The sequence below is a fragment of the Corythoichthys intestinalis genome, chromosome 12 (assembly GCF_030265065.1).
Source record: "Corythoichthys intestinalis isolate RoL2023-P3 chromosome 12, ASM3026506v1, whole genome shotgun sequence".
In the NCBI taxonomy this organism is placed as follows: Eukaryota; Metazoa; Chordata; class Actinopteri; order Syngnathiformes; family Syngnathidae; genus Corythoichthys; species Corythoichthys intestinalis.
Genome location: NC_080406.1, coordinates 33,420,569 through 33,433,469, shown reverse-complemented (window position 1 = coordinate 33,433,469; position 12,901 = coordinate 33,420,569). Strand labels below are relative to the sequence as shown.

Sequence of the window (12,901 nt, the reverse complement as noted above, 5' to 3'; positions counted from 1 at the left end):
TATAAAATCAGTTTATACGTGTTGATTATTGTTAACTAGGAACTGTCCCTAATATTTTAACCTGGCATCAAAACTACACGCACACAAAATTGGAAGCACACATCATGCTGACAACAATACAACGTCGCCGAGGGAGGAAACTTCATTTACATGTCAGATAAAACCACCTCAGGCTATGTGTGTGTGCGATTTGTAATGAGCTCACTGCACCAGTAAAGGCTTAATTTCCTCCACATTTATGACTGTTTATTGTGTTAAACCAGTGGGGCGTGGGACATTGTGGTGACCCCCTTGTGTGTGCGTGTGTGTATTAGGTGAGAAGCCATACAAGTGCTCGTGGGAAGGGTGCGAGTGGCGCTTCGCCCGCAGCGACGAGTTGACGCGACACTACCGCAAACACACTGGCGCAAAGCCCTTCAAGTGCAACCACTGCGACAGGTAAAAACTCACGTAACACACAAGCGTACGGATACACAAGCCAGTCGACAACAAAGTAAAACCTTATTCATGTTGTGTGGTTGCGTGATTTAAAGCTGCAAAAATCGAAAGGAAAAGCAAAACAAGCAGAGTTTAGGATTGGCACATATTTTTACACACAAACCTATAAGTATAAACATTTACACACGTGCACACTGCAAAATCACCTCCTTAAAATTAGATTTTCTTGTTTTCAGTGTAAATCTACGAGAAATAAGTGGAATTATCTGCCAGTGCTTGATTTCTTGAGAGAGAGAAAAAAAAAAAAACTAGCTGAAAATAACATTAGCATATTTTAATAATAGATTAGTATATTTAATCTTGAAAAAAGGTTGTCAAAAATATTTTTAATTCAAGAATAGATATTGTTCAAAACATTTTTGAAAGCAATTTCTTTTTTTTTATTTAGGTGAAAAATGACTTTTAGATGTATGGATTTAATACGAACAATTAGTAATATTTACCTAAAGTAAGTGGAATAATCTGAAGCGTTAATCTGTTAACAATTTTAACACAAAAAAAAAAATGGAGAAAATTATTTAACTAGATTTAAGAAAAAATAATCTGATTAGGACGTTATAAATTTGCAGTGCATAAATCATTCACACATGTATAAATTTGCATATACACACTGGCACACAAATTGTTCATCTAAGAATTCACCAAATCCTCTTTTGGGGACCTATTAACTCTTTGGCTGTCGTTGGCAGCAATAGACGTTCAATCTATTTCAACTGTTGAAATGGATTGGACGTCTATTGCCGTCGATAAGTGTTTTCAATATCAATCTCCCTCTTTGACTAACTACCACAACGCATACTTTGTAACCTGGGCTGGCAGTGCATGAGTTAATGGTAAATATTCTCTCATTTATTTTAGTTTACTTTTTTTTTTTTTTCCCTCCCAAACAAAAGGAAGCAGAAGCAGTACAAAATCTGTTGTTTGTATGTGTGTTTATTCATGTAAAACTCCCATCAAATAGTGTTGGTGTGGACTGTAAATATGTATTTAAAAAAAAAAAATTAAAAAAAACTTAAATGGGGGGGGGGGGGGGGGGGGGGGGGAGATTCATTTCTGTAGTCATTGATGAAAGCAAATGATTATATCCATAATGATCTAAATGAGATATTTGCCAACATCTACTTTTTACTTTGGAAAAATATGTATACAGTTACAACATTCATAGTCCAAGTTGTAGGACTATGAACTATGGACTCATAAGATCGCAATGATCCTAAGTATGGTGGGGAATCAGCAAAGAACTACATAGGAGGAGCTGGTCAATGACCTGAAAGGAGCTTTCCAAGGTTACTGCTGGTAATACAATAAGTCAGCATGGTTTAAAATCATGCATGGCACACAAGGTTCCCCTGCTTAAACCAACACATGTCCAGGCCTGTTTTAAATTTGCCAATGCCCATTTGGATGATCCAGAGGAGTCATTGGAGAAAGTCATTGTGGTCATATTAGATCAAAATGGAATATTTTGGTCTTAATTCCACTCATAGATTTTGGATCAAGAAAAAATGATCATAGACTTCATAATGATATTGACAGGTCAGATTCCCAGAGGCCATCCCACAGCCCGCTTCAGTTATTCACAGTCGGTTGCGGCGACACATGCAATCCAACGCCGGAATTAGGTTGAAAAAGTATGAAAGCTGTACCGCACACAAATAGGAAGGATTGTCTCAGGAGTGATTTGTTCGAGGATTCAAGGTAATTATTATATTTTTCGTTTTTTCACAAGAATTTTCAACGTAAAATGCTCTTTGTTGTAAGGCTGCCGCCACATTGTCTAACAGACTGGCATCATTCTTCGACATATTTCCGTAAAATAAATGCCAACTGCCCGGGTTTTGCTCTTTTAACAAAGAATCGAGACGGTTTTACATTCATATCTATAAAGAATTCACGGATTTAAACAATTATTCACAAGAATTTTCACCCGAAAAGCTGTTACCTTAAGGCGGCCGCCACATTGACTAACAGACTAGCATCATACTTTGACATTTTTACGTTAAATAAATGCTAACTGCCCAGTTTTTTTGCTCTTTTAACAAAGAATCGAGACTTTTACGTCCACATCTATAAAGAATTCAGGGATTTAAGCATTTATTCACAAGCGTTGTCATCGGAAAAGCTCTGTTTACATAAGGCGGCCGCCACATTGACTAACAATTTAGCATCGTACTTTGACATATTTATGTAAAATAAATGCTAACTGCACGGTTTTTCCATATCTTTTTCATATTTTCCGTATTTCCATATCTATAAAGAATTCTGTGAGACAAGCATTTATTCACAAGAATTTTCAACGAAAAAATGCTCTTTGTCTGTGATTCCACTCGGGCTGCTTTGACAGTCACACCAACATTGCAGGCCCCATTAATCGGCTCCGCGCCCCGTCAATATCATTATGAAGTCTACGGAATGATGAGTACCTTCCCAAGAAAACCATCCCTACCTTGAAGCATGGGGGTGGTAGCATCATGCTGAGGGTGTTTTTCTGCACTTGGACTGGACGACTGCACTGCATTGAGGAGATAATGACCTGGGCCATGTATCATGAGATTTTGGGGAACAATTTCCTTCCCTCAGTTAGAGTGTTCAAAATGAGTCATGACTGGGTCTTCCAACATGACAATGGCCCAAAGCAAACAGCCAGAATAACCAAGGAGTGGCTTCGTAAAAAGCATATCAAAGTTCTAGAGGGCCCTAGCCAGTTTCCATATCCAAACCCAATAGAAAATCTTTGGAGGAATCTTAAACTTCATGTCTCTCAGTGACAGCCCAGAAACTTAATTGATCTAGAGAAGATCTGTGTGGAGCAGTGGTGCAAAATCCTCGCTGCAGTCTGTGCAAATCTGGTGAAAAGGTACAGGAATCATTTGACCTCTGCAATTGTAAACAAAGGCTACTGTACAAAATATTGACATTGATTTTCTCAGGTGTTCATATACCTGTTAATACATCGTTTAAAAAGATCATACACTGTGATTTCTGGATTATTTTTTTTAGATTGTCTCTCACATTGGACAAGCACCTACCACGAACATTTCAAACCGGCTCATCATTTCTAAGTGGCAGAACTTGCAAAATCGCAGGGTGTTCAAATACTCATTTTCCTCACTGTACGTGCATTTACCCACTGAATATACACACAATACACAAACCTACACTGAAACATTCAGTACATTTACACATACACATGTAGACAATTACACACACACACATTTCCACAAAATACAAAAATATACACAGCCATACATTTACACATTTACATTGACACCCCCACCCCCACACCTACGCTTTCTTAAACACTTCTACAGTATCCTGCTTAATCAAGCAGGGGCCCCCTGACGTGAGGAAGAGGACACAAAGAAGAGTGAAGATGAAGAGGATTGGAGTGAGAGGGGCTCCCAAAGTAACCAGCTGGACCCCCAAAACTGCCACACGCTAACCACATGGCCATCTGTCCAAACGGACACGCTTAAGTCATGTGTGTGTGTGTGTTCCTTTTGCTGCTTTCGCTACGTTGGCACAAAACGAATCGTGTGTTTGACAGACAAACGGACGGACGGATCAACAAATCAAATAAAAATTAGACTTCTGTTGTCGTCAATGGCAGCAGGAGAGTTAATGGTCCTTGTGTGTGTTACAGGTGCTTCTCCAGGTCAGACCACCTGGCGCTGCACATGAAGCGTCACGTCTGAATGCACCATGCAACGAGGCACTCAAACAAGGACGAAGACGCCCGCCAACCACCAAGTGGCGCCCACACAAGAAGAGGAGGAAGAGGAGTAGTTAGATTGTTGCTTGTCATTCACTACCACACCCGTTTGCCGTTTTTTATGTCTTTCAATGCCGGTTTTAGCTTCGGGACTTTTTTTTTTAGGAAAAAGTCATCACTTACTCGTCTTTCTACAGTCAAACTTTTTCTGGTTTTCATGGCATTGACTCACAAGAACGCCGCAAGTCCAACAAAACAACGCAATCTGACATACCACAGACTCGCCGCCATCTCGCCGGCTCTCCTCGACGGTGGCACCCCATGACGGTGCCGCGAGGGGGGAAAAAATGCGCAGCGACACTTTGATTTTTTTTCTACTGGGAGAACCACGTTTTTCTTGATGACTTTTTGAGAAAAATGTTTGAACTCAGCAGAATGTGAGAAAGACCAGCCAATAACAGACACGAAAACAGGAAGTGCTTTTTTAAAAAAAACTTCCTATTTGTGCCGCAGGATGTGTGTGGTCACGACGGATGACGCTAATTCTGTAGTTGCTAAGTTAACAGCTAAGCTAAGTGCTAACTTAGCCAGATTTTGCCACTAAAGCTCCTTTCAGACATACGCTGAACTCCAGTTAAATCCCGGGATTTAAACGGGTAGCCCTTATGTCTGAAAGCAATTTCCCAGGTCGACTGACACGGAGATGACAGGAACATTAACCGAGTCGCATCCTAGTGTAATGCTTGTGATTTAATTCCCGGGTCACAGCACGCAGGCTGATGACGTAAATATCATGGCTGAACGATCGTCATTTCCTCTTTCTTCGCAGTAAGACGAAAAGCGGTAAACAAACATTGCAATTATCAATATGGCAAAATTAAACCGGAAACATATCGAAATTAGCTACTGGATCTTAGAGCCGAGGAATTGACAGTCCATCGTCCATTTTCGGAAATGTGTGATTTATTTTGTTGCCGATACCGACCAAAATTGACGTCATGTTGCCGATACCGACCAAAATTGACGTCATGTCCGGGTTATAAAATCCCTGCGCCTGCCCTGCTCACACAGAGAGCATCGAGTCGTTAAATCTGAAAGTGTCCAACCTGGGTAATTCCCGGATATATCTCTACATGTCTGAGAGCCATGACAAGGGTAAATCCTACGTCACCTTACACGGGAATTTAGTGGGATACAAGTCTGAAAGGGGCTTAAGTAAAATGCTAACTTAACCACAAACTTACCCGCTAATGCTAACTTAGCTGCTAAGCTGCTAACTTAGTCGCTACTTTCTTAGCTGATGACTGCACAGATTTTTTCTAACATTATGTGTTTTTTTCTACTGCTAATGAAAATGAACAAAAAAAAAAAAACACCCACACGCACGTTATTCATGTTCAAATGACTCTTCACACTTTTCACTCTTTAGCATCTTTTTTTTTTCTGGCAGTCCTATCCTGGTTTCCATGGCAACTTTCACTAGAGCCGCTTGACATGCTTTTCTCTTTGGAAATGTTCAACACAGACACGCAAACATGGATGCTGTAAAACCGCCCACCATCCCTTGTGCCGCTGACGGCGTTAAAACCTTGAGTGGGGTCCACAGTGCAGCTCAACGATCAATACCAAAAACTTTCACCATTCTGAGGCAGCTCCTTCACGTTTACGCATATTGAAAAAATCACAATTTATTTTCCAACAACAGTGCATTCCGACCGTCAATTTAATGCAGATTTTTGCTATTCATGATGAGAATAGCGTGAATCCGCTGAAGTGTGTAACTTGTTAATTTCGTCGTAAAAAGGCTTCAACGTAAATGTCCGTGTGAAAGGGCCTTTCCAGACTTAAGGCAGCACAAACGTACGTGATGAGATGTACAATCAAAAAGGGACGCTAGTAGCACATTGCACCTGCGTGAAACTTTTTGGAGTCATTACAAAACCCGATTTTTTTTCTCCACGCATCCGCCTCTGAACCTGCATGTTTTATTTCAGCTTGACTCTCCTGCTGGCTGCCGATTAGCATTAGCACTGTTAGCTTTCTCCAGCGTGTAGTGAACAGCTAATAAGGCTTCTTTGAACCCGCTGGGAATGTGTATGTGGAAACAAAAACGGACTTCGAGATTTCCAAACCTGGTGTTCTGCCAGGCCAGCGTACTTTATCAGAATAGCATACCTGTATGCCAGTTTGACAACTACGTCTTTCGTGCGAGCTTACGTAATCACAGTAGCATTCTATGTATGCTACAATGAAATTCTACTAGGTGGGTCATTTCAGAATTTAAGGACAATTTACGTGCTTTCCTTCACTTTTTAAATTATTCACACAACACAACCGTCCTTTTTTTTTATCCTTTTGTGTTTTTATTTTGGGCTGGTACAAGATTTCCTACGTATACTACGACAATGTTCCAGTGACTACCAGAGTAGCATTCCTCTGTATGCTACGTCGATGTTCTAATATGTGGAACATTTCTACATCATGTTACAGCTAATGTATACCTGCTACAACAACAATATTCAAATACCGTATTGGCCCGAATATAAGACGGTGTTTTTTGCATTCAAATAAGACTCAAAAAGTGGGAGTCGTCTTATATTCGGGGTCTAGACATTATATCCATTCACGACGCTAGATGGCGCCAGATATCATTGAAGCGAATGCTGAACTTGAGGATTAATGTTCTGTCATGACAGATCTCAGCTACTCTCAAGTTTAACCAGTTTGCATTATTTTGTTGCAATGTTTTTCCTTATTCAGATTTGTTTCAAGACTACAGTTACAGTTAGACCTCACTTTGATGGTTAATGCTGTTATTGCAATTTTGTTGTTTTATCACAATAGATTGGTTTATTTACGTTTCAAAAACCAGAAGCCATTCATTTACGAATGTGATTGCACTTTAGTTTACATATTTAAATGTTCAGATATTAAGATTTGAATGAGGTAAAATAACATGCTTTTTCTCTCAAATATATTGTTATAATTATTTGTTTCAGATGTACTGTAATTATTTTCAGTATAAAAATTAATTTGTTGTTCAAAAAGTCTTTTTTCAAACTTGAGTCTTGAAAAAGAGGGGGCCGTCTTATATTCCGGCCAATAGACCCTACTCACCAACGTCACAGAATGACGTTTCGCTGTATCCGGCCGCCATATTGTCCGTCTCTGTTTAGCCCTATTCTCAATGGTTTCAATTAGTCGTTCAATTTATAGAGCAATTCATGGAAGCCCCGGTGCTTTCAGACGCTGTAAACTCATTGGATGCGTTGCATAAAAGGCGTTATGTGGAAAAGCTTCAGTCTATCCATTCGCCAGATCCATATTTGATGCCTAAATCGATATTTTTCAACCCGCTGTCTTCGCCCTCTCTGCCTGACATCTGCTACCCTGATATCTACAACTACCTTGTCCACACAAAATCAGCCTATTCTCACGAAAGTTTGAAAAACTTCAAGAGCAGCACTCTAAGCAACATTACCCTGTGTGATTTCTAAAATGGCGACAATCAAAAAAAAAAAAAAAAGTTGACTGCGATGGCCGACGCTTCAAGGATAGGTGGATATTGAAATATTTCTTCAATAAAACACGCAACAACTGTGTCTGCCTCATTTGCAAAGAGACAGTCGCTGTTTTCAAAGAGTTCGATGTGACGCAATATTACTAAACAAGACACGCTGACATGTACGACAACATTACAGGGAAGATACGCAGCGAGAAATTACAGCAACTTGAAGCTAGTTTATTTTTTCACAGCAGCAGTATTTCGCAAGAGTCCGAGTGTTGAAAGAGAAAGCCACAAAGACGAGACTGTTGAAATTATGAATTAAAAAATAATAATAAAGCAAATGTGACACACAGAAGGGCTTGCTAAAATTAGTTTAAATATATTGTTCTATGTAAATCAGCCAAGGTAGCCCGCCGCATTTTTACCACACCAAATCTGGCCCCCTTTGCAAAAGGTTTGGACACACCTGTTTAACTGATGATCCGTAGACGAGGCCAGCTTTTTTCACTTGGTACCAGCTAAATATTATTCAAAATGTAATGATGGTGGAAAAAATAAGCATCTTGAATTTGAAACTGTATGTTGTCGGCGATTAGGCTCGCAATGATATTAATTGTGGTTGTCAGCCCAAAACCCTCTAAATATATATTAAATGCATCTTACCAGATATAAAATGACTACTACATAATCCGTGGTAATCGTTTGGAGCCCAGTTTTTTCGTCGAATTGCAGCAGTCCATCTCGCTCTCCTCTCCGGGTCTCTCGGAATACGGTAGAACTTCAAGTCTCTCAGTCTATCTTCTCTGTTATTGCAACCAACCGCATCACACGCCTTCACCATTTTGATTATTAATGTTAACGAGCAGAAAAACACGCCATAATAGGAGGAATTTACGTAGCGGTATGGTGCGGAGGCGTGGTTGTGACGTCATGTGAGCAGGGTCTATACGGTAGTTTAAATTTAACGATACAGTGAATGATACATATAGGAACGCAAAACGTGACCCATGGCGAAAGGCGATAGCAGAATTTACAATCCGAAAACGGTCCAAAAATAAAGAAAACGTTTAGCTCTTTTTGGGTATTATTATAAGTAAATCAATAAAACATGTATACAATAAAATGTAGCATGAAACCTTCGTTAAAATAATTGTTTCTGCTTCCCCATCGTCTCCGGTATGCCACCACGATGAATGGAAAGCTAGTTCATGTACAATAACCTACTACGCATGCGCGCGCATTTGCTGTAATGAGAGGTATCGTCATATGATGGGCATCATAATGTTTTAGAACACCGGCATATTCATTTCATGGAAAACTGCAAGTTAGAACAAATGTCCACAATGTGCTGAAGACGGCCTTTCAATGTAAGATAATGTGGCTTATTAGCCAAGTTTGCAGCTTGAGCTGTAGCTTTAGTTGAGTCATGATAGCACAGTGCTTGTAGCTTAGCATTTCCGGGGGTCTTCTTGGGCTAGTTTTAGCTTAGGGTTAGCATCTTTGACTGAATGATCCCAAAGAGAGACTCACCAGCTAATCATGAGGCGGGACCGACCGAAGGAGGCGGGGCTATCTCAGCAGTCGTCCATTAGCTTTTGTAAATATCGTGATTTTCTTAAACCACTATCTGCTTTGGTTCTCGCCAACGTTGCACTACGCGAGCACACTTCTTGCACTGCTGGCGTTGTCTCGTCGCACTTGTCGCACGTCCGCCAAGACAACGACGCGTCACAGATCCAACAGCTGTCAATCAAATGCCTTGACACTCAGTCACGTGTCTCTCTTGGCGTCGCTGCTATCACATTACTTACTAGCGCCATTAGCCTGTGTTTGTTTAGCACTTTTTACAAACCAAACGCACCACACAAAAATTTCTTTAGCGAAAACAGTCACCAAATATATTGGGAATTCCCGAAAAAGTCGCTCCAAATTTGAAAGGAAAAAAAAAGTCAAAATATTAAATCTTGATATGTTTGACTAAAGATTTTTAGTTCTGTGATTTTAGGGATGAAATCCTGCAATAAATAAATAAATAAATACATAAACAAATCGAATGTACCCTGATTGACAACAGCGAAAAAAGAAAAAAAAATTACATTTCAAAATTTTTTTACACGATTTTTTTTTTTTTTGTCTCTGTAATTTACGGTGTGAAATGATGAGACAAAAAAATGTTTTTTAAAGCGTCCGCTACCAATGTTGTACTGCTAGTTTGATCAAGGGAAAAAAATGAAGGTTTTATCAAAATACTCAAATTAAGAAAATGTCAGATTTTACTCACAAGAGTAATTAAATGCACCACTTTTTTGTTTGCAAACAATTTCACAAAAGTTACTCATAACCTCATAAACAAAATTGTGAATTTTTAAAATTTAACATTTTATTTTGAGCATGACATTCATATTTTTGATCAAAATTTGACATCCACTGAAGTGACTAAATGGCACTCCCGAAGAAGCCAAGCGGTACTATGCTAGTGCGCTTGTTTGCTCATTCAAGGCATTCCAAGCAATTTTTTTCAAAAGGTGAAATTTTTCGGGGAATAAAATCATCGAATGAACTGAATTTTCGTTGTGCTCACTGACTCCCACAGCTGCCCCCTTTTTCGCTGTACATAGTGTTGAGACGATCTGATTTGTACGATATGACATTGTGTTGTTTATTGACAAGGGAGAGTTTATTTTTGTTACTGGACGTGTTTGATAATTGTTTTTCTAAATTGGTCTTGTATTATATCTATGCAACGAGTGTCCAGTGGAGCCTTTTTATTTAAGAATGTACAAATACATGTCATAAATGGTAGAAGCTCAACTTTTGTGGTGTGTTTGTGTGTTCATTCATGTTGTTCCACTGGGTTCATCAGTGACCCTACAAAAAGTAAGTGATAATTTTATTAAACCTTCTTCCCGCAAATATTTGCAAGGTAAGTATCGGTGTTGCACCGATGCCATTTTTTGACTCCCGATACCGATTCCGACACCCAGCTATGTGGTACTAGCCAATGCCGATACTGTACCGATGCAATGTTTTTTTTTTTTTTTTAAACTGTTTTTTCTTTTAATTCTAAATCACTGTATACTCTCCTGAATGTTAAGTAATTGCTATTGTGGCTTAGTCATACACTGTATAACTAATTGTCTGCAATTGACTTGCTTGATGTCCATCCATTTGAAGTGGGAGGGTTTGGCAGCGGATAAGTTTTGTTTTCGTCAACGATGACAGTAACGAAAATATTTCGTCAACGAATAATTTATTTTATGATGATGACGTCACGATGATGCACCGAAAACATGTCTTGGGAGACTAAAACATAATGAGATGGATGCCAGTTGTCGTCTAAAGACACGAGAACAAGATGAAAATTCGCCAGTTTCTGTCATAAATTCAGAATGTGTAATATTTTCTTGTTGTATGTGTAGTTAGCCCGCATTTAGCAGTGTTTTGGACCCCGACCCCTGCTCTAGAGGTCTGTGCTAAGTGATCATCATACACTAAACTAACTTGTAGTGTTAGCATAGCATTCGTATTAGCATTAGCATTTAGCGAGGTGACCCGGTGTCTTCTTAAACTCTTGGAAAATATTTTACATACAGTTCGTGGCATCCAGTTGAGTTTAAAATACTGCAAATAATGTGCTGTTTTCCTGCTGAGTGTATTATCATCAAGAAAATTGTGATATCCTTGTAGGTTTTGTGGAAACCTTTATTTTTTTCATGGACTAAAACTTTTGAGGTTTATAGACGAAAACATTTTGAGAATTGTCGAATAATACTAGACGAAATTTGTCTGAGTTTTCGTTCACTAAAACTAGACGAAGATGAACACATTTTGAAATGACGAAAATATGACTAAGACTAATAAGTATTTTCGTCCAAAAGACTAAGACAAAAATTAAAATGGCCGCCAAATACAACACTGCAGCAGATGAATGAAACTCATTTTAATTCACAGCAAAAGGCAAGGCAAGGCAAATTTATTTATATAGCACAATTCAACACAAGGCAATTCAAAGTGCTTTACATCACATGAAGATCATAAAAACCACATTAAATCAATAGAACATAAAAACAAAGACAATCCAAACAGGAAATAAAATTATACATAAAAATCGCATTTAATCACGAAGAGAATATATATATATATATATATTTCTTTTTTTAAATACTACTACTATTGAAATCAGTAATGGAGATAAAGCACAGGAGGAATAGGAAGCAAATAGATTGAAACATATAGGCAGTTATGGATATGCAGTGCTAAACAAAAGCGTTTTTTGCCCTGATTTAAAGGAGCTAACAGTTTGAGCATACTTCAGACCTTCAGGTAACTTGTTCAAGGAGCTAACAGTTTGAGCATACTTCAGACCTTCATGTAACTTGTTCCAGAGGTGAAGAGCATAATAACTAAATGCTGCCTCACCCTGCTTGGTTGTTGGAACATACAGTAGATTGGCTCCAGACGACCTTAGGGGTCTAGATGTTTCATATGAATCTAACAAATCAAGCATGTACAGTATTTTGGTCCAAGACCATTAAGTGTTTTGAAGACGAGCAGTAGTATTTTATAGTATCTTATGACTCACTGGAAGACAGTGTAACGATTTCAAAACCGGTGTAATGTGGTCCAGTTTCCTTGTATTTGTGAGGACTCTGGCTGCAGCATTCTGTAAGAGCCGCAGCTTCCTGAATGATTTTTTATCCAAGACCTGCAAATATAACGTTGGATGAATAGGAACTAGATCTCGAAAAGTACAGCATTAACGTGTTATTTCTTAGTGCCCCCTAATATTGATTATGTTTTTTAGTGAGCATCAATATTGATACTAGTATCTGTATCGGTGCATAGTTAGTTAACATGTCATGTCATCATGTTACGCCAATCACGTCAATAGCAGCCTAGGGAGTTAAGGTTTCAAAGCGGAGCATACAATGGTTGCTGGTCAATAAGCAAATGAAATGCATGTATGTTTTCCCAGCATGCATTGCAGCCAATTAAAGCTTCTGATCACATTAGCATTCTGCTGCTGGGAGTCCAGCAGGTGGCTGATGGGAAGTCAGCCAGCAGAGGTGACCAATTAAAAGTCAAACATTCCCAATGCCCTCTGGCGCGATGGACGACGAAGCTAGCATGTGATTAACAAGCCACGAATGGGACGTCGTATTAGAGACATGCTCAGTTATCTG

At 39.0% G+C, this 12,901-nt stretch overlaps 1 protein-coding gene across 2 annotated transcripts in view; it reads left to right on the top strand.

Moving 5' to 3' along the window:
- LOC130926809 (Krueppel-like factor 7) overlaps positions 1 to 12,868 on the top strand; it is a 72,494-nt gene extending 59,626 nt beyond the window's left edge. Inside the window, exons 4-5 of one of the 2 annotated variants that reach the window (XM_057852057.1) lie at positions 315 to 438; positions 4,142 to 12,868. In XM_057852057.1, the coding sequence (XP_057708040.1) occupies positions 315 to 438; positions 4,142 to 4,193 (176 nt within the window). In that variant the 3' untranslated portion in view covers positions 4,194 to 12,868. The remainder of the gene's footprint in view (positions 1 to 314; positions 439 to 4,141) is intronic. The other variant, XM_057852058.1, reaches the window with a different exon arrangement.
- The last annotated feature ends 33 nt before the right edge of the window (positions 12,869 to 12,901 follow it).